Genomic DNA, 24658 nt, shown 5'->3' with positions numbered 1-24658 from the left:
GTCGGAAGCCGGTCGGCGCGCTTCCGCCTCCGCTCCAGCCGGCCGGAAGTGACGTCCGGGGGCGGGACTGAGGAGTGCGCCAGCACGTGAGTGAGCGCGGCCTCGTCCTCCTCGCGCGTGCGCGCGGTGGGGCTCGCGCGGGGCCCCGCCTCTTCGTTCGCGATCGCATCTCTCCGCCTCGGCGATCGGGCCCCGAGAGACTGCAGCCCAGAGGGACCCTGCCCACGCTGTGGCCCGCCTCTCTCAGCATCGGGCCCACGCGTGTTCGTGCAGCGGTGTGGGTGGAAAGGCTGCCGCCGGAGCCAGCCAGCCCTCCAGTCCTCCCCCCAGCGGGTCAGCAGGTCCGACTCCCGCAGCCCGGGCTTCAGTGGCCGTCAGCTCCAGCCCCAGTTTTCCCAAAGACAAGATTTGCTCCCAGTAAGAAACTGCCCGTCCCACGTTGGCTGCACAGTAAGTAAGCCAGCCTTTACTGTTTGTGTTACTGAGGGTGCTGCATCGGTTGCCTGAATATAATTAAAAATACGAAAACAGAATGGGCGTGAGAATTCTCTCACCAGAGTCAGAAATCCCCTAGGTCCTCTCGTCGGGACCTGCCTGTTAGACCGGCAAAGTAACCCAAAGCTCAGCTGACATCTACCCTCGTATGGGGGAGATCACTCGCCCTGACCCAGTCTGTCTTACTGAGCAGAAGAAGCAAAGCACAGTTTGAAACCGAAAAGGGCACTGCGGCTGTGAAAGAGTTCCTTGCTGCCCTGTGAACCGACTGGCGGTGACAGTCTGACCTTGAGCACACTGATCAGGTATCAGAATAGGCCATTGCAATTACTTTCGGGTGCTGTTAGAAACCGTGTGATTTCAGCTAAGGAGCTTGTGTTATGCGCTCACCTCCACGCACTGGCTGGCAATGTCTTTTCGACGCCACCACCGGATTGCCCCACTTCCTTCATTGGAAGGATCTCACGGGGAGCATGCAGTTAGAGCAGCTTCTGTTAACAAATACTGAGTGCCTGTTGGCTGCCCGGCATTGTTCTAGGTGCTGAGGGTGTGGCCCTCAACAAAACAGAATTCCTGCCCTCAATGAGCTCCATTTCTACGGAAGGATACAGATAATAAGCGAAATATAGAGCATGCTAAAGACAAAATACAGAGCAGAGAAGGATGAAATGGAAATGCCCCGACTATCGAGTGGATGTTTGTGTGTTTTACCCGTTCTCTGGTCCTTTTTTGCACTGATTAGAATGCTTGTCCTGCCTGGTGTGGCAGTCAAAGGAAATAAAATCTGCCTTAGAGTTCAGGAAAAAGGCTGCTCCGTGCTACTTTCCGGACAAACTATAAAAATTATGTTGTGTAATAGTTACTTGTCCGAAATGCAGAGAGGTGTTCACCCTTAACTTATACTTAGGAGGCACTGTGAACTGTGCTGAATCACTTTATTTTATTTTTTTTTAACTTTTTTTTTTTTTTCCAACGCTTTTTATTTATTTTTTGGGACAGAGAGAGACAGAGCATGACCGGGGGAGGGGCAGAGAGAGAGGGAGACACAGAATCGGAAACAGGCTCCAGGCTCCGAGCCATCAGCCCAGAGCCTGACGCGGGGCTCGAACTCACGGACCGCGAGATCGTGACCTGGCTGAAGTCGGACGCTTAACCGACTGCGCCACCCAGGCGCCCCTGTGCTGAATCACTTTAAAAATCTGTGCGGTTGTGAAGGAAGGGACCTGTGTGTGGAGGCTTGTGCGCGCTGACCGCATATGCTGTGATACATTTGCCTTTATCCAGGAACTGTGACCTTAAAATTTGTTCTCATTATAAGATGAGTGAGGGCCTGTTCTGGGTTTTCAGATTGCTTACTTGGTGAAGAGAGGAAATACTTGTTCATCTGTAAACAACAGAACACTGTAGCTGTCATTGTCTGGCTTCTGCTTGGCTCAGCCAAACATTCCATGCTGCCTAGCTGGATATTGTGGGTGCCTCTCAAATGCCTCATGCTGAACTGCTGCCAGAATATTTGGCCCACTCTTGGCCATGACACAGGCTCCCTAATGGGAAAGACGTTCGTAAACGACTTGTGTGTCTAACAAGCAGCTTTACGGACACTTGCTATAGAGTTGGTTAGCGATCACAGACCCTGAAGCCTCTGCAGAGATGGTCCCTGAAATACAGAAGACAGTCGTGCTGCATTACCGCCTCTTCTGGCCCAGGGACGGGGCCCACAAAGAGCTCCCATCCCATCTAACTGACCTTTGCTGCGTCTACCGTGTGTTTGTACGGCGAGTGCCGCAGAGCCTTCCGGCCCTAGAAGGTTCTCCATCTGCCCTGGGGGCATCGTGAGTGCTCTAGGGTGGAAGGCGGCTAACCCGGATCAGTTGTGCTCACATAGAACTTCCTAAGGCTAGCCGCTGGTCTAGCTGGGGCTTGGAGAGACAGGGCTTCCCAGGCAGGAGAACCAGTGCATGGGAAGTGTTGACAATCAGTAACCCTTCCTGGTCAAGTCACAGCACAAGCCAAGAGGGCAAAGGCAGTTCACAAGCCAGACAGCACAAAGGCGCAGTGAATATGTGATGAGATACAGAATATTCTGTTCTGTATGATTGATTCTTACCTTTAAGATAATCGAACGGAGGGTGCTTGGGTGGCTCAGTCGGTTAAGTGTCCGAATTTGGCTCAGGTCATGATCTCATGGTTTGTGAGTTCGAGCCCCACATCGGGCTCTGTGCTGACAGCTCAGAGCCTGGAGCTTGCTTCGGATTCTGTGTCTCCCTCTCTCTCTGCCCCTCCCTGCTTGCACTCTGCGTCTCTCTCTCAGAAATAAACATTAAAAAGAAAAATTTTTTAAAGATAATCTAATGGAGCGTGAATTAGGGCAAGAGGGCCCTAGCAGAAACACATGAATGTACTGTACTCCCACCCAGACTTTAAGAGCAAAAAATTCTAGTGATACAGTGGTGGGTGATCTTTCAGTTTCTTTTAAGCCATCCATTTTACAGATCCTTTCAGTTTCTGTGACTGGTGAAGCTAGATGGTAAAGTCAATCTATAATCAGAGCTTTTCCCCAAGTTTTCCCTACATGTTTTCTTCATTTAAAGAGCTCATCTGAGGTGCCTGGGTGGCTCAGTCAGTTGAGCATCCAACTCTTAATTTCATCTCAGGTCATGATCCCACGGTCATGGAATCAAGCGCCTCATTGGGCTCTGCACTGACGGTGTGGAGCCTGCTTAGGAATCTCTCTCTCCCTCTCTCTCTGCTCCTCTCCCACACGGGGCCTCATTCTTGCTCACTTTCTCTCTCAAATTAAAAAAAAAACCAAAACAGAACAAAAACTTACCTGTTCCCTCGAAGCCTCTCCTCTGCTCTCTGAAATGCATTTCTCTCTCTCTCTCTCTCTCTCATTGTTTAATGTGCCAGGACACTTTCTTCCTCTTGTTTTATTTATTTAAGTTTGCAGATGCCCTTGATTAAAATAATGTCCGCTTTGTAAAATTGTCACCCTGGTGAGGCTGAGTAATGGCAGAAGGAGATACTCTTCTGAGTGATGGGTGGCATGCGTTGGGCTGTGCTAAGTTATGGGTGAATGGAAGCGGCCCTCACTCTTCCTTATTCCCTCGCAGAGACAAAACTGTAGGACCAAGTTATTCTCAAAATTCTCCTATAAAACCAAAGTTATGACTTTAAGACATGCAGTTAAAACTAAACAAAAATTTTACTTAGTTTAAAACGATTTTTCAAGTGCACAAACTACCTTTTAGATCTGACGCAGAAATCAAGAGTTGGGTGCTTAACCTACGGAGCCACCCAGGCGCCCAAGCCCTTGCTAGAGTTTTAATGCTTTCTTTGTCCATTAAAAAAACAATTAGGGTGAGACTTTTCTAATTTAAGTTTTCTTTTCTCTCTGACTCAGCAAACTGTTCCTAGAGAAAGAGCCTTTGCAGGATAAGGAGGCGCCTTTTCTGCAAATACTGTAGTTTTCCTGCCCCCTTGAGATGTTGATGATCTGCCTGAACTGTTGTTTGACTTCATTCTTCCCTGTGATCAGAGTTTCCACCTGGATGGAAAGCCCGTGTTCAGGTGGAGGACAGGGGTGGCAGCCACGGTGGCCTTGAACAGACACACCCACAGTGGCTCCCTGGAGCCACGAGAGTGATGTGTGGGAGAAACCAGACATGTTCATGTCACTCCAGGATGTCCTAGAGTACCTTCTTCCTTGATGTGTCTCATATCGGTACATTTTCTTTTTTATCTCTCACATTTCTCTTCGTTTCTTTGCTTTTTACTTGAAATTAAATTAAAAAGTAGGATTGTAGTTACCATTGATAACTCAGAATTTATGGGAGAAAATTCCAGTCAATGACAGTCTCAAAAATACTGTGAGTCATTTTCTGTTTTCTGTCCTCAGGATTAGCAACTCGTTAGAAGTAACAGAAAAGAATATTGGATGCAAATGAGATAAAGATGCAGATCTCTTTTTGTGTTTTTAATGTTTATTTATTTTTGAAAGAGAGAGACAAAGTGTGAACAGGGGAGGGGCGGAGAGAGAGGGAGACAGACTCCGAAGCAGGCTCCAGGCTCTGAGCTGTCAGCACAGAGCCTCCGACGCGGGGCTTGAATCCACGAACCGTGAGATCGTGACCTGAGCCGAAGTCGGACGCTTGACCGACTGAGCCACCCAGGTGCCCAACAGCTTTTATTTTATTTTTATTTTTATTTTTATTTATTTTTATTTTTTTTAACGTTTATTTATTTATTTATTTATTTTTTATTTATTTATTTTTTTTTTTCAACGTTTTTTTATTTTTTTTTTTTTGGGGACAGAGAGAGACAGAGCATGAACGGGGGAGGGGCAGAGAGAGAGGGAGACACAGAATCGGAAACAGGCTCCAGGCTCCGAGCCATCAGCCCAGAGCCTGACGCGGGGCTCGAACTCACGGACCGCGAGATCGTGACCTGGCTGAAGTCGGACGCTTGACCGACTGCGCCACCCAGGCGCCCCTGACGTTTATTTATTTATTTATTTATTTATTTTTTTTATTTTTTTTTTTTATTTATTTTTGGGACAGAGAGAGACAGAGCATGAACGGGGGAGGGGCAGAGAGAGAGGGAGACACAGAATCGGAAACAGGCTCCAGGCTCCGAGCCATCAGCCCAGAGCCTGACGCGGGGCTCGAACTCACGGACCGCGAGATCGTGACCTGGCTGAAGTCGGACGCTTAACCGACTGCGCCACCCAGGCGCCCCAACGTTTATTTATTTTTGAGACAGAGAGAGACAGAGCATGAACGGGGGAGGGGCAGAGAGAGAGGGAGACACAGAATCCGAAACAGGCCCCGGGCTCTGAGCTGTCAGCACAGAGCCCGACGCGGGGCTCGAACTCACAGACTGTGAGATCATGACCCGAGCCGAAGTCGGACGCTCAACCGACTGAGCCACCCAGGTGCCCAGCAGCTTTTATTCTAGATAAAAGGGTCTTAATTCCATTTTGGTAGCTGGAAAGTGTTCATTTAATTTCTCTCTCTCACACATACACAAATATGGAAGGTTTTCCTTTTGAATTTGTTGAATTGGTGCTAACATATGTGAACAGTCCCCAAGGACTTCCCTTCTGCTTCTCACATTTAATTTCACTAGCATACAGATGAACATTTGGACCCCAGGTGGGACTTGGCAGAGGCCTCTGCTAAGTGGGTGTGGTTCTTTAAAACCCATCGGTCTGTGCCAGCAAATGAGAAACTGATAAACACACTTTGTGTGCTTTGCTCCATGTTTATGGTTTGCAAGTGCTTCATTGTGGTATCAGAGGCAAAATGAGTTTCTCTTATTCCCTCTTTTTCTTTAGCAGGTTTTTTAATGTATATTTTACAGAGAGAGAGAGAGGGAGAGAGAGAGAATCCCAAGCAGGCTCCATGCTGTCAGCACACAGCCCAACACCGGGCCCAAACTCACAAACCGTGAGATCGTGACCTGAGCCGAAATCAAGAGTTGGACACTCAAGTGACTGACCGCCCAGGCACCCCTCTTATTCTCTCTCTATGCGGAATTTAACAACAGAAGTTGCATTTTGAAAAAGGGAAAAAAACCTGGAGTTCATAGACATACATAGTTTGGGGAGAAATCTTGGGCGCTTTATTTTTCAGTCTGTTCAGATCAGGGTGGCACTTCGAGCCACTTCTACTTAGGTTGTGACCAGGTGTCCCACAGTGCCCCAGACTCCGAGCTGGGAGGGAGGAGGTTTGTCCTTCTAAGTGGGCCCCTCGGCGCTCCATAGGTGACACGCAGACCCCGCCCGGCACTGCCTGCCGGTGCTTTGAGACTTCTCTGCTGACCCTGCTCCTAAAGGCAGGCCAGAGTGAGTACACACTCTGCGGAGTCCGGAAGCTTCTCTGCTTCCAGCAGAGAAGAATCTTGTATCGTATTCCCAGATCCTCCACAAGATCTCTGTTCGCCCTGCAGGTTCTCCAGGTGGCGGAGGGCTGAAGGCACGTCTGTATCAGGGAAGGGTGCAGGTATGCAGTATAGACGAGGCTGAAAACCAGGTGGGGCGTCCGGTTGGGGTAAGACTGCATCGAGAAACACTGTGTTCTTTCCTTTGAAAGTTTTCTCCTTCTGCACAAGAAAGACTGAGAAGTGTACAGAAGTCATAGGAAAGTGCAAAGTACTCACTCTGGGACCCCACCCATACGTCATGTTAGGATTACACTGGGATTGAGAAACCTTTTGCTATTGGCTTATGCCTGATTTTAATCTTCCAGAGTGCATACACTCTTTCTTTCTTTTCTTTTCCACACCCCCTTTCTGAAGCAAGCCTTCATGTGCTGGGTGGAGGATACAGGATACTCAGCAGCGAAAACTCGCGTCCTTTGGGCACTTACATTGTCACTATGTTGTTGGGCTTTCATGACCCTTACGAACTCCGGCATTTGCTTTGTGCTCTGCGTGTTTTGGGGAACCTCTGTAAGCGAGTTAGGCTGAAGAACTACACGTATCTTCCTTTGCCACTGTGGGAAGGGAGAGGGTTGCTTGCGGTGGTTTTCAGAAAGCTGGGCATTATTTTGTTTTGTTTTGTTTTTGTTTTTGTTTTTGTTTTTTTAGGGCATTGTCTTGAAATAGAGAACTGTGGCAGGTCAGAGATTCCGCTGTCGGATCGGAGGCACCGCAGAACTCCAGTGCTGTTGACATTCCACCAAAACAAAACCAAACAAAGCACAGAGACTTCCCTGGCATTAGAACAAAAGAGCTCCGTGTAAGGGAGCTTAGAGGCGTCACCACGGCCGGCCGCCTGTGGGGAAGCTGGCTCTTCCTCTTGGCATGTATGATGCTCTGACCCCCGCCCTCTTGCCAAAGGCTTTCTTTTTTTAACTGTTTGTTTTGAACTAATTATAGATGCACAAAATGTTACAAAAATCATGCAGAGTCGTCCTCATGCCCTCCAAAGGTCTTACATAACTGAAGAGTTATCAAAAGCAGGAAATTGACCTTGGCACAAAGCACTTAGCTAGGGTGCAGACCTCACTCCCTCCCATCTCACCAGTTTTTCCATGCACTCATTTGTATGTGTGTCTGCGAATTTTTATCACCAGTAGGTATTTGTGCGGCCAGCAGGACAATCCAGATACAGAACTGACCCATCGGGACAAAAGACTCCCAGACCACTGCTCCATACCTGCTCCCCCATCCCTTCGTAGTCAGCCAATTTCTGCACGAGGCGGCTGTGCCTGTGCTGTGCCCTAGAGACCCCAGCTCAGCTCCAGGGTTCTAGAGGCGAAGAGCTGCTGGATGTAATTTACTGTCATTTCCTCAAAGAGTCGATAGTGGGGTTCTCCTCTCTCCATCTGTCCACCTCAGCTGTTTTTAGGTAAATAAACTTACATTATTGGGTTGGGTATGTGGTCCCTACTTAGTTTTCTCTCAAAGAATGGAAACCTTCAGAGAAGGATCACAGTATCTTTTATTTGTTAATGAAGTGGGTTTTTTTTTTTTTTAAGTTTATTTATGTAGAGAGAGAGAATGTGTGTGTCTGCAACCGGGGGAGGGGCAGAGAGGGAGTGGAGGGGTGCTGGGAGAGAGAGAAAGATAATCCCAAGCGGACTCAGCACTGTCAGCACAGAGCCCGACATGGGGCTCTATCTCACGAACCATGAGATCATGACCTGAGCCGAACTCAACAGTCAGACACTTAACCCACTGAGCCACCCAGGTGCTCTTGTTATAAAGTATCTTTAATTTCACTGGGACAAAGTCTTGGAACTCTATTAATGATTAAGAAAAGAAGAAAGAAGTTGTTCAGAGTAAGTCAAGGGAGCCGGTGGTTGATACAGGAACATTCAGCGACTGCTTGCTCTTACAGAGATGGCAGCTGGAGCCGGTTCAGCCTTGAGTCATAAAGGATTGGGGTTGGAATGTCCCGGGACATTCCAGCCAGGTGGTCCCGTCACCCTGCACTTGAACCCTCCATTCACAGCTGCTTGTGTTTCCTCTGCATTGGCCCCAGCCCTACCGACACCCGTTCCATACGAAGCCTTTTGAATTTTCAAAGACGTCACAAGGCAGAATTTAAATCTCACTTTTCACGACTGTTTATTATTGATCCCAGTATAAACATAACCCTTGTAACCCTTTGCTCAAGGTGAGGCCTTGGTGTTGCTCACAGTGTAACAATGTTGTCAGGCAATGAGGTGGCTCAGCCTAGGACTAGATAGCCCACATGTAACATTTTTGTGTTACTTCTCACATTTGAAAGAAGTTTTTCCTTCCGGATACCATTTGTTCTCTTTTTCTGTAGGACTTTGTGCTGTGTGTGCCTGCTGCCATCTCCAGGCCTCTCTGGGGCCCGGGCGAAGGCATGGGTGAGGGGAAGGGCACCTGCGATGCTGGCAAGCCCAGCCTGAGACGTGCAGAGCCGATGGTTTGAGGGGTGCCCAGCCTGTCTTGGCAGGAGCCCACGGTGAGGGGCCATGCAGGGTCCAGGGGCCAGGGAGCCTTATCCCAGCTGGACCGCTCCCGTGGCCGTGGTCTCATTGTGGTCTTGGGGACCTGGTGTCCCTGGATGTCCACTCATGTCCTGAATGTGGTTCTCCAGTCTTCCCATCAATCTGGGTACAGTCCAATCTCTTTTCAACAAAGTGCCTTTCTATCTAAATTTGCTAAGATCTCTTGAGCAAGGAAGAAGCTTGCAGACACAGAGGCTAGGTAATATAGCCAAGGTGCCCCAGATAGGGCGTGAACCTCCAGGTCCAGCCGCTCCGCGGGACTGTGCCCTTCCTCGTGACTTAAGAAGAAAGAAATTAATGGGGCGCCTGGGTGGCTCAGTCGGTTAAGTGGCTGACTTCGGCTCAGGTCATGATCTCGAGGTCCATGAGTTCAAGCCCTGTGTCGGGCTCTGTGCCGACAGCTCGGAGCCTGTTTCAGATTCTGTGTCTCCCTCTCTCTGACCCTCCCCCATTCACGCTGTGTCTCTCTCTGTCTCAAAAATAAATAAACGTTAAAAAAAATTTTTTTTTAAAGAAGAAAGAAATTAATTCTTTTATTTTGGTGCTAATAATCTTTCTCTTTTTTTAAACTATCATATTGGTTTTATTTTTGTCATTGACAACATGCACAACACTAGAATTGTGTTACTATTTTACTTGATGTCCATAGATATGCACTAAAAATGTTTACATTTAAGAAAAATCACACATTATGTAAGTCCTATGTAAACATAACCCCTTTTCAATATGTTTTCCTGCTTTGTTTCACACATAAATAGCAGTTTACAAAATTATAAAACTATCACTTTTTTTAATTTTTTTAATGTTTATCTATTTTTGACAGAGAGACAAAGCATGAGCAGGGGAGGGGCAGAGAGAGGGGGAGACACAGAACCCAAAGCAGGCTCCAGGCTCCAAGCTGTCAGCACAGAGCCCAACATGGGGCTCAAACTTATGAGCCATGAGATCATGACCTGAGCCAAAGTCGGACGCTTACCTGACTGAGCCACCCAGGTGCCCCAAAACTGTCAGTTCTTACGGCCCAAAGTACATACAGGTTCTGGAGCATGACAGAATGTTCTCTTTATGATTATGATTTCTTTTGTTTTGTTTTGTTTTGAGAGAGTGAGAGCATGAGCAGAGAGAGGGGCAGAGGAGAGAGAGAAAGAGAGAATCCCAAGCAGGCTCCATGCTTAGCATGGAGCACAGTGCAGGGCTCCATCCCACGACCCTGGGATCATGACCTGAGCCAAAGTCAAGAATCGGACACTCAAATGACGGAGCCACCCACAAGCCCCCTCTCTTTATGATGATTTCATAACTAACAACATGTACTGTTACAGTGCTTATCTCAGTCCAATGACTTATAATCAATCACAAGAGGTTATTGAGCCAGTATCACCAATAATGGACCCATCAATGCACTTGCTGAAAGATACATGTGTTTAAAAAGTTAAAATAGGGGGCGCCTGCGTGGTCAGGCAGTTAAGCATCTGACTCTTGATTTCAGCTCACGTCATCGTCTCGTGGTTTCATGAGTTCGAGCCCTGTGCTGGGCTCAGCACTGACAGTGAAGAGCCTGCTTGGAATTCTCTCTCTCTCTCCCTCTCTCTCTCTGCGCCTCCCCAACCCCTCAAAATAAATAAATAAACTTAAAAAAAAAAAAAAAAAGGTTTTTAAGGGCACCTGGTTGGCTCAGTTGGTGGAGTGTGTGACTCTTGATCTCAGGGTTGTGAGTTAGAGCCCCATGTCAGACACAGATTACTTTAAAAAAAATAAAAAGTCAAGATAGTCAAATGTCTACATTTTAAAAACAACAGCAGAGAAAGCTGCTGTTGGTTTGTTTGTTTTATGTAGACAGAGCTGGAGAGGGGCAGAGAGAGAGAGAATCCTAAGCAAGCTCTGTGCTGTCAGTGTAGGGCCCCCAGTTTCAGATCAGTTTGTGCCCTTGCACATGTCTTAGTGGCTGGTTCAGTTTTAGACGCCAACATCTGTCATTTCAAATGATGCTTCCCACAAAAATGTCTCCTACAGCTGCTTCCCTGGCCCACGGCGGTAATGGTTTACTCCCGGCTGAGCCTCTGGGGAGGGGAGCTCACCTCTGGAAGCCCTGGGCTCCCGTTGCCGCGTCTCTGATGCACGGCCAGGTTGTAGATGCCGACAAGAGGCACATCACCCGACCTCCTGTTACTGGTGACCATATGGAGGGGTTTTTTCCCTTTCTGCTTCTAAGTCTTGTCACGGAAACAGGCAGTGGTGTGGGGGAAATGTGTGTTCTTTCAGCTGGGCTCCCAATCAAAAGCCAGGTCATTGAGAAAATGACAATATTCCCTCTGTTCTTGCCATGAGATGCACCATTTGGTCTCATTTAGCAACGTAAACCATGCAGGAGAAACAAGGGAATAGTCTGGGCTTAGTTTCCACATAATTTTCGGATTTATCACTCGGCTCTTCTAACCAACTGAGCTAACAGGCCACCTGCTCCAGTCACATTTTATTTATTTATTTTTTTAAATTTTTTTTAATGTTTTTTATTTATTTTTGGGACAGAGAGAGAGACAGAGCATGAACGGGGGAGGGGCAGAGAGAGAGGGAGACACAGAATCGGAAACAGGCTCCAGGCTCCGAGCCATCAGCCCAGAGCCTGACGCGGGGCTCGAACTCACGGACCGCAAGATCGTGACCTGGCTGAAGTTGGACCCTTAACCGACTGCGCCACCCAGGCGCCCCTCCAGTCACATTTTAAAAACACACTTTATGCCTGACAGTGCACAGAATATTTCTGGACGGAGCCGTAAGAAACCAGTAGCACGCTTCCCCTCAAGCCTGAGGGCCGTGGAAGGGAGTGAGCTTTATACTTCTGCACCTTTCGGAGACGTATCATGTGTATTTACTGCTGACTTAAAACCCCAAACGACATCTGTAATCATTGTTTGCCACTGTCCTCTGTTGTTCGCCTTAGGGACCCCTGTAGCTTAGGGATTCAGAGACTGATCAGGGAAGGAGCAGTGCAGCCTCCCAGGCTGGGGTCTGCATCTGGATTTGCTGTACTAAAGCTTACCAAGAATTCCAAGGAAAAGAACGCCCAGAAGACACCGTCCAGCAACGTGGTTGAAGGGAGAAGTCCTTCCCCCTCTGCTGTGCTTTCCCTCCAGGCTGGCAGCGGGAGGTGGGGTCTCCCTCTGCTTCAGGGGCCAGAAGACAGGAGACAACATCTCATCGTCACCAGTGGCGAAGGGGAGTGACCAGAGCCAGAGAAAGGCAGACTTCGTGGCCAGTACTGCTCCACTTGGCTGCTCTCTGGGATCTCCTGCATAGCATTTAACCACAGCTCCTGCCTGGAGCCACTGCCCAGATTGATTTACTCGGGGTGTGGCATCAGGATTGTGAAAGTGGTTCTCGGGTGGAACCACGGCCAAGAACCAGGGCCAGGGAGGACCTGCGTCCCTCAGCCAGAGCATGTCACCAGCGGCTTCATGCTCCTCAGTCGCCTGGGCTCCTGAAAGCAGTTTCCCTGGGCAGACTGGTCCGCCGTCGGGCCCATGGCTGTCCAGAGGCTCCTCCCACAAGGTGGGTCTGGGAACCCAGGGCTGTAGGCTGGGTGTGAGTAGTTGTGTCACCCTGAATGGAGGCCTCGCTCTTACATAGTCTTGGGGTGCCTTCCCACTGTGCCCTGCTGGACACCCTGCTTCTGACAGATAAGGGCAGCTACAGCTCAGAGACCCTGAGCTTCCTGCCCTGTGTGTTGAAGCTCTGAAGTAAGAGAACGTCACGGATAGAGCTTGTAAAATGGAGTAGTTTAGCATTCCTATGTCTCATTCGGTTTTCTGTCCTTTGCCAAAGGAATGTGTGTTGTAAATGCGTCCACTATCCTTCCCTTGCAGACACAGCATCTAGATCTTTTCCGAAGGTCAGGCCTGATCCCAGGTTCTGCTTCCGCTCTTTCCCTAGCTACTCCTCCAGACGCTCCTGCCCCACTCCCCCACCCCATGCCAGCTGCTTGCGTTTAATGAGGTCCTTGGTCGTGAGTCATTGTTTGATTCTCTTGTGTCCAACTCATTACCTTGGACAGGCACACCTTTTCTGACTTCCAAGACCTTAAAAGTCACGTCTCTGCACTAAGGAGAATGCACACAGATTTGTTTGGTTTCCTTTTTAAGTTGTGGTAAAATACACTTAACGTTTAACACCTAGAACTTACCATTAGTGACATGGAATACATTCACAGTGTTTTGCAGTCATGGCCACCGTTTTTATCACCCCAGTGGGAAACCCTGTACCCACTAGCAGTCTTCCCCTGTTTGCCTGTCCCCAGCCCTGGTACCCAGCCATCTCCTTTCTGCCATTATGGGTTTGCCTGTTGCGAACAATTTCACGTAAACGGAGTCATACCACGTGCCGAGTCTGGAGTCTGGGCACCTCACGGAGCCTCGATGTTTCCAAGGTTCATCCATGTTGCAACAGGTGTCGGTGCTGATTGCTTTTTACCGCCGAATACTATTCCATGGTGTGGATTTGCGCGTTTGCTGCATCCATCTGTTGAGGGACATTAGGGTTGTTACAAATAAGGAAGCCATGAACGCTTGTTTACAAGTTTTTATGTGAGTCTGTTTTCGGTTCTGTCGGGTGTATACCTACAAGTGGCATTGCTGCATCATAGGGTAATTCTGTGTAGACGTCTGAGGAGCTGTCAGACTGTTCTGCACAGTAGCTGCACCGGGTCCCACGTTCTCCACACCCTCACCGACACTTGTCATCTTCCTTTTCTTTTCTTTTTTAATGTTTACTTATTTATTTTCAGGGAGAGAATGCGGGAGTGGGAGGGGCAGCGAGAGAGAGGGGGAGAAAGAGAATCCCAAGCAGGCTCTGCGCGCAGCGTGGAGCCCGGTGCCGGGCCCGATCTCATGACTGCAAGATCACGACCTGACTGGTATCAAGAGTTAGATGCTCAATGGACTGAGCCACCCAGGCACCCCTCTCTCTCTCTTTTTTTTTTTTTTTAATTAAAGCTACCCCGACCTTCCCACATGGGCCACCATTTCCATCGGTACCTCAGGCTGGTGGGAGGCAGGTCGGGCGTGCCCAGACCTGCACTGGCCAGGCTTGTTAATGTGTGACACATGGGTTTATTATTGTCAGCCGCGGCCCCGGCCCCGCCCTGCCCTCCCTGGGCTTGCCGCGGCGTCAGCAGGCAGGAGACACTGGAGTGTGAGGGGTGAAAGTTTTCCCTGCCCGCTGGCTCCACACAACCGGTCTGCCAATTAAAGATTTTCTTAGGTGGCATTTGTGACACCCTAAACATTCGTGGAGCTTTTGTTTCTTGGGCCGGTGGCCCGCAGTCACGGCTGCAACCGGGCTGAGAGGCCAAACGCAGCAGAGCCCCGGACGGCTGTCCGGTGCGGCAACCTTTTGACTGTCCCTGTTTTGTTGACGCAGTGACCAGGAGTGGCACTCTGGGATGTGCACGCGATGATGGGCAGCAAGGACTTAGAAGCTGAAATCCATCCCTTGAAGAACGAAGACAAGAGGTTGCAGGAGAATCTGGGAAGCCAAACGACAAAGGAGGACAACCTGAAAGGCTTGCCTCGGCAGCCCGGCCTCTCCGGCTGCCGGACAGTGGCGTTTTTTCTTTCACTGTTCGTCTGCCTTTTTGTGGTGTTCGTGGTCTCGTTCATCATCCCCTGTCCGGACCGGCCCGCGTCCCAGGGGACATGGAGGGTCTACTACAACGCAGCAGGTGTGCCTGGGAGTGGGCGGAGGGGAGCGTTGAAGTCCAGGGTGGCCTGCAAGCAAGAATCAGCCTGAAGTGGCTGCCAGTCCCGCGTCCAGGTTTTTCTTGGGACCGTAAGGTCTGTAGAGCAGCCTCTCGGCAAACGTGGGGCACGACCCTGGCAGCGTGGTGGCCTGCTCTCGTTTTGGGAAGGATGGGTTGGGTCAATCAAGGAAAGCCGCCCATTTGGGTACATTTTGGAAATTTTTTTTTTTTTTTAATTTTTTTAACGTTTATTTATTTATTTATTTTGTTTTGGTTTTGGTTTTTTTTTTTGTTTTTTTTTGTTTTTTGGGACAGAGAGAGACAGAGCATGAACGGGGGAGGGGCAGAGAGAGAGGGAGACACAGCATCGGAAACAGGCTCCAGGCTCCGAGCCATCGGCCCAGAGCCTGACGCGGGGCTCGAACTCACGGACCGTGAGATCGTGACCTGGCTGAAGTCGGACGCTTAACCGACTGCGCCACCCAGGCGCCCCAACGTTTATTTATTTTTGAGACAGAGAGAGACAGAGCATGAACAGGGGAGGAGCAGAGAGAGGGGAGACACAGAATCTGAAACAGGCTCCAGGCTCTGAGCTGTCAGTACAGAGCCCGACGCGGGGCTCGAACTCACGGACCGTGAGATCATGACCTGAGCCGAAGTCAGACGCTTAACCGACCAAGCCACCCAGGCGCCCCCATTTTGCAATTTTTAAAAATTAATAAAACAGAGCACCGGGCAGCATAGATAGAGGGGAGGCCGTGGTGAACTGAAATCCGCAGATCTGGGAGCCCGGTCTCCTGAAGTGCTCTGGCCAACTTGCGGGCGGCTGAGCCGGATCCAGCACACTCGGTGTCTCATGAAATCCACAGTGTGGAATCGTGGCCTCTATGAAAAGCCATCGAGTCAGCCCCACTCTGGACACTCTGCCTCATCTCACAGTGGGGGCGCCTGCAGCGCGCACACGAGTGGGCACCGCGGAGGCTCCGTGACCCCTGCCGGGGGCGGAAGAGGGGGTTTCTCATCTAACCCCCACAGCCCATTTTATTCAGGTTTCGTGCTTAATTTTGAGAAGGAGGAATAATGTATGTCTCTGTGTTTACTTTTGCAGCTTTTGTTGAGGTATAATTTATATGTCAAAAGATTCACTTGTTTTCAGTATAGGACTCAGTGATTTTTAGTCCATTTACAGAGCAGCTGTGCACCTATCAGCACGTTCCAGTTGTAGCAGATTTCCGTCATCCCGACAAGACTTCTTGTCCTCCCCACTCCCCTTCCCCCAACGTAGGCAGCCACTGTTCGCTGTCTGTGTCCACACACTTGCCTTTTCTGGATACTTCACGTGAACAAAGCCACTAGACCTGTATCTGGGAGCCTGGCCTCCCACACGGAGACAAGTCTGTCAGTCACGGCATGTCCCCCTGTTCTTTCTGGTGCTGAGCAGGGCTCCTCCATGGGGGTGGGCCGCATCGTTCACCTGTTCACCCGTTGGTGGGTATTGGGTTGTTCATCGTTTGGCTTTGCTAACGCTGCTGTGAACATTTACGGACAGTCTTTGCACGGACACGTGTTCTCATGTCTCTCGGGTAGGTTGCTAGAGGTGAAACTGTTGACGCTGATGGTAAGTTCATGCTTAGCGTTCCTGGCAACTGTCGAGCTGTATGATTATATCGGGCTGGAGAGGATTCTAGATTCTCCACGTCCTTGATAATACTCGTTGTTACCTGCCTTTCTGGTTCCAGCAGAGGGTATAAAGTGGTGTCCCGTCGTGGTTTTAGTTTGAATTTCTCTCGTGACCAACGATGCTGAGCATCTCTTCACAGGGTGTCTGCCATTCTGGAATCTTCTCTGGTATATGTCTATTCAAATCTTTTACTCATTTAAAAGATAGGATTTTTTAATTTTTGAGTTATACAAGTTCTTTATATATTGTAGATGCAAGTCTTTTATGAGATACATGATCTGCAAATATTTGCAACCAGTCTGTGGCTTGTCTTTGCACTTTTGTGAAGGTGTCTTCCAAAGCACAAAAGATGTAAATTTTGATGTAGTCAGGTGTATATTTTTTATTATGGATCATGCTTTTGGTGCCAAGAACTCTGCCTAATTTAAAGCCGTGAAGATTTTTTTTTCCTGTATTTTCTTTTAGAAACTTTATAGTTTTAGCCTTCAACTTAGGTCTCTAGTCCACTTTTCCCCCTAAAGTTTATTTATCTTGAGAGAGAGAGAGAGAGAGAAAGAGAGAGAGAGAGAGAGAGAGGGCATGCGAGCAGGGGAAGGGAAGAGGGAAAGGGAGAGAGAGAATCCCAAGCAGGTTCCACATTGCTGACATGATCACAAACCTTGAGATTATGACCTGAGCCTAAGTCAGACACTTAACCAACAGAGCCACCCAGATGCCCCTTTCCAGAAGTTCTAATCATCTCAACAGAAACTCTGTACATACAGCATTTTCCCTTTTGTATCTGGCTGCTTTCACGGAGTCTAATGCCCTTCGAGCTTGTCCGTGTCGTAACAGGTGTCAGAATCTCCTTCCATTTTATGGGAGAATCTTATATACTGTGTGTGGACTGCATCTGGTTTATCCCTTCTTCTCTTGGTGGACACTTGGCATGTTTCCACCTGGTGGCTGCTGTGAGTAATGCAGTGAACTTGGCTGTGTGGGAATTGAGTCCCTGTTGTCAGTTATTTTGGGTATAAGTATGAGGTAGTGTCTCCTTATGGTTTTGATTTAATTTCCCTAATTGCTGGTGATGTTGAGCATCTTTCGGGTGCCATGGCTATTTCTCTCTCTTCTTAGGAGACATGTCTTTTTGAGTCCTTTGCCTGTTTTTACACTGGGTTGTGGAGTGACAGGAGTTCTCTCTCCCGGGTATCAGTCCCTAATCAGATATCTGATTTTCAAATATTCTCTCGCACTCTGTGGGTTGTCTTTTCACACTCTTGACAGTGTCCTTTGATGCACAGAAGTTCTAAATTTGGATGAACTCCAATTTGTGTAATTTTTCTTTTGTTGCCTGTGCCTTTGGTGTCACATCCAAGAAATCATTACTAAATCCAGTGTCATGAAGACTTTTCTCTATATTTTCTTCTAGGAAGCTCTTAAGTTTAGGTCTTTGATCCATTTGGAGTTCATTTTTGTACCTGGTGTAGGAGAAGGGCCCAGCTTCATTCTTTTGGTGTTTGGTTTGAGTCCTTGAACGAAGGGAAGACGTAGACCCTTACAAGTAGTGGGGTGCGGACTCCTGGACCCCAGACTGATGTCGGGAGGGATTCCTTCCTGAATAAAAGGTGTTCAGAGGAAGCATTTGTGCACCCCAGCGTCCTGCTGATGCCTGACATTTCATCCGTCGTGTTCATGAAGGACACGTGTGCTCGGAAGAAGCCGCTGCTCTTGTGGCGGCCTCACGCTGGCAGGTGCTAACTGGCGCCAAGCCTCAGGGAGCACAGAAGTAGGTTGAGCCAGGGGCGTGCAGCTGGCTCGGTTGGAAGAGTGTGCGACTCTTGATCTTAGGGTTGTAAGTTCAAGCCCCAGCCCATGTTGTGCGTAGAGATGACTTAGGAAAGAAAAGAAAAATTTAAAAAAAAAAAAAAAAAAAGAAGAAGTGAGTCATGTCAGACTTGGCCTGGCCTTTACACCGGGCACGGCCTGAGGAGTATACTCTGTGGTTTTCTTTCTCAGTCACCTATGACTTTCTGGCTACAGAAGACATAAACAGGGACAGGATCCAAGACGTTCTCTTTCTGTATAAAAATACCAACAGCAGCAACAATTCCAACCTGTCCTGCGCTGACGAAGGTAACTGTTTTTATCTGAAAAAGGAGGAACTTGCTGCGGGTGGAGGGATCCTCCCCCCTTTGTCACCTTTGAGGAAAACAGATGGTGGCGTTTCTGTAACCCGGCACGTTGCCCTTACTTCCCAGCAGGACTAGGAGGAGACAAGGGGGCAGCCCTGGTCCCAGCACCCTGTCCTCCGTGCGGCTCCTGACCCCATGGGGCCAGCACTAGGGTCCCCGTGAGCCCAGTGGTAGCGGCCTGGGCCCGGGAGTGGGGTGTGGGGAAGAGGGCCTGTCGCGCCCCACAGAGTTGGGTCTCTCCCCTCCAGGCTTTTCTTCCCCCTGCACCTTTGTGGCCGCTGTGTCAGGGGCCAATGGCAGCGTGCTCTGGGAGAGGCCCGCAGCCCAGGACGGCGCCCTTGTGCAGTGTGCTGTCCCACAGCCACAGGCCGGCAGGACATCGTCTGCCTGCATCCTCGTGGGCAGACCCAGTTCCTTCGTCGCTGTGGACGTGTTCACAGGTAGGCGGCTCCACACGGGAGGTCCCACACCAGGCAGCCCTCAGGAGGTTCAGCCGTGTTCTCGGGGCCAGTGGGCGGGATAGGGAAGACGGTTCCTGGAGTGGGAGGGAGCCTCCGTGGGGACACCGCCTCCTGGCAGTCATGCCCTGCTACCCTGATGTAGCCGTCACGTTTCACCCTGTCTTGGCACCTCCTGGTTCAGTCTTGCCAGGCCAGCAGAGACGGGGAGCTCAGAGGGGCTGCCCTTCGCAGCACCCAGGCCAGCGCCTGGGTTGAGCCCACAGGGGAGGTCCTGGCCTCCCAGGGCTCTGGATGCACGGTGTCTGTACCCGGGCCTTGATGTAACATGCTGTGGTTAGCCCCATCCCTCACCGGGGTCTTCTGGAATTCTGCGCCTTGACACTAGATGTGCTGAGCATTAGCATTTCCCTTACCAGTTGTGGTTTTGAGGATATAGAGGAAAACAAAGAGCAGCCTGGAAAACTTTAAGAACAGAGAAATTCGTCTTAAGAAAGAGCGTGGACAAGATTGTACCTGGGTAAGAAAGAAGCTGTTCTGTCAGAGCTGGGCTTCTGTGGGTCCAGCCATAAGCACGCACCTTCCTTCTCTGCCTCCTGTGCGCAGGCGCCTTCATGGAGGCCAAGGGTCCACCTGTGATCCCAGCGGTAGTCAGGGGTCCTGAGGCGCTTGGGAAGTGTCGAGGTCAAGCCCTGTCCATCCAGGCGGGAGGGTCAGGATGGGCCTTCAGATGTTCTAGAACCAAACGTGAGAAGACATGGATGACAAACAAAGGAAGACGGAGCTCTTTGGTTCCAGAAACAATGCTGCTGACACCCTGGTGCGTGACCGCACCTTGGACAGCCAGTGGTGCGCACGCTGCACTTGCCTTTGGCTTCCCACTGGCGGGCGTTTCCATTTCTCCGTGCGGGTGCTGTGCGACTGCCAGCACGAGGCAGAAGGGGATTTGGAGGCCAGCGCTCAAGCGACGTGTTTGGTTTTAGGGGAGACCCTGTGGAGCCACCCCAGTAGCTTTGGAGGGAATGCTTCCATCCTGAGCTCTTTACTCCGACTGCCCGACGTCGATGCTGACGGGGCCCCAGACCTGCTGGTTCTCACCCAGGAGGAGAAGGAGGTACCGCTCCCCCCACCAGCTGGCTCACCGTGGCCCACTCGCCATCAGGCCTCTTCTCTGCCCTTGGTCCGCTTTCACTTCTTGGCAGAACTTGGGTCTGACCATCGGTCAGGGGCCTCACTCAGGGCCCTGTGCTCTTGGCACCTGCCGACTGGCAGGCTGGGGCGGCTCTGTCCCTGTTGGGCAGCTTCTGGGCCTTCCCAAGAATGGCAGAGCCATTTGGACCAGTGCAGCCTGGGGGGTGGGGCCCTGTAGGCTGGCATGGGGCTGCCAGCGTCTCCCAGGAGGGTTTTACCCCCCTCTCCTCTGTGTTACAGGTTAGCGGCTACATCTATTCAGGCAGCACTGGTCACCAGATTGGCCACCGAGGCAGCCTTGGTGTGGGTGGGACCAGTGGCTCCCTCCTCCATGTCACCAGGATGGGTGCTCACTACATCCTTTTCCCTTGCGGTATGTCGTGCCTGCCGTTTCCAGGACTGTCCCTCTCACGGAAGCCACGCCCCTCTGAGAAAGCAGATTGGGGGTGGGGTTGGGACCGTGGGGAGGCATATCAACTCCTACCCTTACAGGAGAGACACGAGTTGGTCACTGACAGGCTCAGAAACCAGAGGGGCTCCGCGCCCAAGGCTCAAGGAGGACACCTGTGTCCCGGCAGCAGGGCTCGTGAGGGGACTCCTTTCTGCCAGCAGCAACTCGAGGCACTTCTGTGTTTCCAACAGCAAGCTCCCTCTGTGGTCGCTCTGTGAAGGGTCTCCATGAGACGGTGACCGGGAGAGGGAGCCCACTGAAGAGAGACCCGCTGTGGGAGGGCATGCTCAACGCCAGCACCCACGGGCTGCTTTGGCACAGGTTGGTCTGGGTGGCGGATGGCACAGGTGGTCCCGTCCCAGTGCTTGGAGCCGTCGAGCAGGCCAAGGGGCGAGGCCCTGCCTGGTGCTGGGCTCCAGGGCTGCCCTGGGCTCAGACTCAGGAAGCGGGCCTACAGCATCTCAGAAAAGGCCAATGGGAAGGTAGGTCCCCGACAGTGGGCTCACCCTCGTCTCTGTACACAGCCAGGGTCTTGACTCCTCTTAAACCAGAGAAGCAGGGAGCGTGGGCTGAGCCGGGAGCTGGAGAGACTCAGCCCAGCAAGCAGCCCTTGGGGGTGGGTCCTGCCTACCTCTGTGTCCCAGCCGCATGCCTCTGGCTCTCTCCTCCCTTAGCCCTGGAGCCATCCGCTACCTGATGACCGTTCCAGGGAAAGTGGGTGAGGACCTCCTCCTTGTGAGCTCAGAAGCCTGTGTGCTGTTGGACGGGCAGGAGCTGGCACCCAGGTGGATCTTCAGCGCAGCCCGGGTCCTGAGGTACAGCGTCTTTCTCCAGGAACCGCGCAGCGATTGCAGGCCAGGCGCGCTCAGCCTGTCCCTTGGTTGCAGCCCTGGGACGAGGCCTGCTGTTGGTGGGGGAATGCCTGTGTGCTTCTGGCCAAAGCCTCTTGCCCATCACCTGGTGACACCGTGTCACCCCTCTTGCACTGGAGGAGCCGGTGCAGTCCTTTCAGCCCTGGCCTCAGCCTCCATGCTGGCCCTGGTGTGGGCAGGTGTGCCCAAGGGGAAGATCGGGGGGTATACCAGTTCCCAGGTATTTTCCTCACAGAGGTCCTGTGCGAGCTCTCCTGCCCTGTCTTCTTGCAGAAGACCCATCCTTGGCTACTACAAACCTGACACCTTGGCTGTGGTCATTGAAAATGGAACCGGCATTGACAGACAGGTTGGCTGCACCTGCTTTTGAGGCCCCACCTTTGTTCATAGTTGAGGGACATTAGTCTGCACAGCCCACGGGGCCGCTCTGGAAGACTGAGCCGGAACAGGAGAGGCCTCAGCGAGATACCTGGGTGGCCCTCGGGGAGTAGCTCCTCCGGGGCTGGCCTAGCTGGGGCCCGTGGGCCTGTGCAAGCCCCACCTGCAACCCTCTACACTGTCCCCCTCCCACCCTAGATCCTGCTCCTGGACCTCAGCACAGGGGCCGTCCTGTGGAACCAGGCCCTCCCGGGCCTCCCCGGGGACCCGCAGTCCGCCAGCCTGCCAACCGCAGACCACCGCTCAGCCTTCTTCTTCTGGGGTCTCCACGAGCTGATGGGCACCAACCAGACAGTACAGGTGGGGCAGGCGCAGAGGGGACACGCCCATGCCAGGGCCAGAGACCAGAGGCCAGGCTTGGGTGCTGCCTTGAGGCACCCAGGAGCTAAATGGGTGGCTGCATGCACACATAAATAGAAGCCATGGGACAGTGGGTGGGCCACAAAGGAGGCCAGGGCCGAGGTCAGCCTCAAGCAGGTGACGGGGATTGGGGAAGAAGCGGGGGTACGTCTAGGAGGGCAGGCGCAGATTTCCAACCAGAGCGTTCCCGAGAAGGATCAGAGTCAGGTCAGAAGAAAAGGAATGGAAGGTGGGTGCAGAGTGGAGGACCCTGTGGACACAGCTCTGGGCAGGGTCACTCTGTCACGGTGTCCTGTGACGGCAGGCACAGCATGGCCCGGCAGTGAGCCAAGGACGCTTAGTTTCTCCGATCTGGCGCTGGTGACAGCCACGGGCCTCGTCGGCTTCACGCTCCATTGCCGTTTCTTGCTCTAGGAGCCCGGAGACACCCGGCACAGCCTGTACATGTTCCACCCCACCGTGCCCGGCGTCCTGCTGGAGCTGGCCAACATCTCTGCCAACATCGTTGCCTTCCAAGGTGAGCGCGGCCTCGTGTGGGCCGAGGGCCTGCCTCCTGTCGGGTCTTCTCTGGCTGGTCCTGATTGCCGCGACGGCTGTGTCTCCTACAGCGGTCCTGTTTGAGCCAAGCCGCCACGCTGCCTACGTCCTCCTGACGGGCCCCACTCGCCAAGACGCTCCTGGCGTGGTCTCTGTAGCCAAGCACAAGGTGCGGGACCTCGTCCCGAGCAGTAGGGTGGTTCGCCTGGCCGAGGGCGGGCCCGACAGTGACCAGGCGGTCCGGGACCGGTTCTCCCGCCTGCGGTACCGCAGCGAGGCCTAGGCGCCTGGTGGCCAGCGAGGTGCGAGGCGCTCCAGCTGCTGAGATTAAACACCGTGGGGCATCGGTCTTTCGCTCGGTTTGCACACTGACCCCTCTCGTCTCCATCGTGCCCAGGGACATGCGTGGGTGAGGGGATGGCCGGGCCTCTCCCTCACGCGCCGCACACCACGTCCCCGCAGGTCCTCGCTCTGCCCCACTGGGGTCCTACTCATGGCCGGCTGCCTTCACCGTGGCCTCTCTGGGCTGCCTTGGGCACAGCTGGGCCCTACACCACCACTCTCACTTGTCCACACCTGGCTGGAGGGGCCCGGGCTTTGGGAAGAGCCCCAGCCTACGGAAGTCCCCTCCCTCGTGCCATATCTGCACCCACCCTGTCTGCACATCTCCCTGGGGCCTGCGGTGGCCTCCGGGCAACAGCCGGGCCCTGCGGCCATTCCAGCTTCTGGCCTTTCTCAGAGCAAAGGGGGGGCTAGACTCTGGTGTGGTCGGTGGACACTTGCCCTGGGGGCCCCTTTGACAGGCCCGTGAGGAACGGGATGCCTTGGAGCCGTGAGGCTGGCCTGCTGCTCATGGATGCGCTGAGGGGCATTTTCACCCCTGTGCTGTGAATGTCACGAGGAACCGGCCGTAAGGCCCACACTGGGGTCAGTCTGTACCCCCTCAACACACAGTGGAGCTGCTTGTCCCTCGGGGGTCCCCACACTCCTGGCCAGTGCCTGGCCTCCTCCTGGTGCTCGGAAGTCCTTGGCCGGCAGTGTCACCTGATGCAGGACTCACCTCTGTGCCTTGCTGTGCCCCAGGCCTACCGCGGTGCTGTGTGGGGCTGTGTGCCCTGATGACCCTGAGTACCACCGGAAGAAGCCGGAATAAATGATTTGCACTGTCTGAGAGCATGCGCCTCATGTGTGTCTGCTCCAGAGGGGTGAAGGGGATTTGGTGCTGGTCAGGCTGCTGGATCACGGAAGAGGTGGGGGACCCTCTACCCGGTTCCCGTCCAGATCAGCAGTGGGGGCACGAGGAGCTTTGCTTCTTGGCCTGTAAGTAAGTGCAGCTCAGGTTTGAAGACCCCTCCCTGGTCTCTCCAGTTCAAGTCAGGAACGCAGCCTGTGGACGTGGATATGCCCCCCGCAGGACAGGCAGGGTCCCCTGAGCACCCCTGTGTACTCCAAGGGCAGCTGTGCAGGCAGCAGGAGCCTGGGCAGGGGGGGGGCTTCAGGGAGACACAGCTCTGGAACCCAGGTGAGGGCGGTTATCCGAGAATCCTGCGGGAACCTCCTGTGTGCACGTAGGTAATGGAAAGCCCCGTTTCCCAGCCGCACATACAGGAGCCTGGGAGGGACAACGCGGGGGGGGCACCCTCCGCCACGGAGCAGGCCCCTCGTTGCGGAGAGAAGACGCCCAGTCCGCACAGCCTCAGGCCCCGCAGGGTTGCGGTGGCAAGTCCACGGACGAGAATCCCCGCGAGTGGTGCAGGGCTGGGGGCCGCCCGCAACAGTGC

At 52.3% G+C, this 24658-nt stretch overlaps 1 protein-coding gene across 4 annotated transcripts; it reads left to right on the top strand.

Annotated features, from left to right (window-relative positions):
- Positions 1 to 98: 98 nt before the first annotated feature.
- Positions 99 to 24045, top strand: FAM234A (family with sequence similarity 234 member A). 4 transcript variants are annotated; one of them, XM_058710123.1, is made up of 13 exons: positions 99 to 450; positions 689 to 800; positions 14397 to 14697; positions 18395 to 18511; positions 18819 to 19010; positions 20012 to 20142; positions 20460 to 20592; positions 20862 to 20991; positions 21345 to 21485; positions 21816 to 21891; positions 22119 to 22280; positions 22755 to 22857; positions 22949 to 24045. In XM_058710123.1, exons 3-13 carry the CDS (start codon positions 14430 to 14432, stop codon positions 23158 to 23160), a joined length of 1665 nt encoding a protein of 554 aa, XP_058566106.1. In that variant the 5' UTR covers positions 99 to 450; positions 689 to 800; positions 14397 to 14429; the 3' UTR covers positions 23161 to 24045. The 4 variants fall into 4 exon arrangements, with proteins under 4 accessions (XP_058566106.1, XP_058566107.1, XP_058566105.1 ...); XM_058710124.1 differs by lacking the exon at positions 689 to 800 and having other exon boundaries at positions 99 to 454; XM_058710122.1 differs by lacking the exon at positions 689 to 800 and having other exon boundaries at positions 100 to 450.
- The last annotated feature ends 613 nt before the right edge of the window (positions 24046 to 24658 follow it).

Source organism: Neofelis nebulosa, chromosome 18 (genome assembly GCF_028018385.1).
Source record: "Neofelis nebulosa isolate mNeoNeb1 chromosome 18, mNeoNeb1.pri, whole genome shotgun sequence".
NCBI lineage: Eukaryota > Metazoa > Chordata > Mammalia > Carnivora > Felidae > Neofelis > Neofelis nebulosa.
The sequence above is the reverse complement of the archived record's forward strand: the minus strand, read 5'-3'. Positions and strand labels throughout refer to the sequence as shown.

Excerpts from the sequence above, each read along its gene's own strand:
- FAM234A (XM_058710123.1), top strand. The coding sequence starts at position 14,430 with ATGATGGGCAGCAAGGACTTAGAAGCTGAAATCCATCCCTTGAAGAAC. Across the intron at positions 14,698-18,394 it reads GGTCTACTACAACGCAGCAG|TCACCTATGACTTTCTGGCT; the intron begins GTGTGCCTGGGA and ends TTTCTTTCTCAG. Across the intron at positions 19,011-20,011 it reads CGCTGTGGACGTGTTCACAG|GGGAGACCCTGTGGAGCCAC; the intron begins GTAGGCGGCTCC and ends GTTTGGTTTTAG.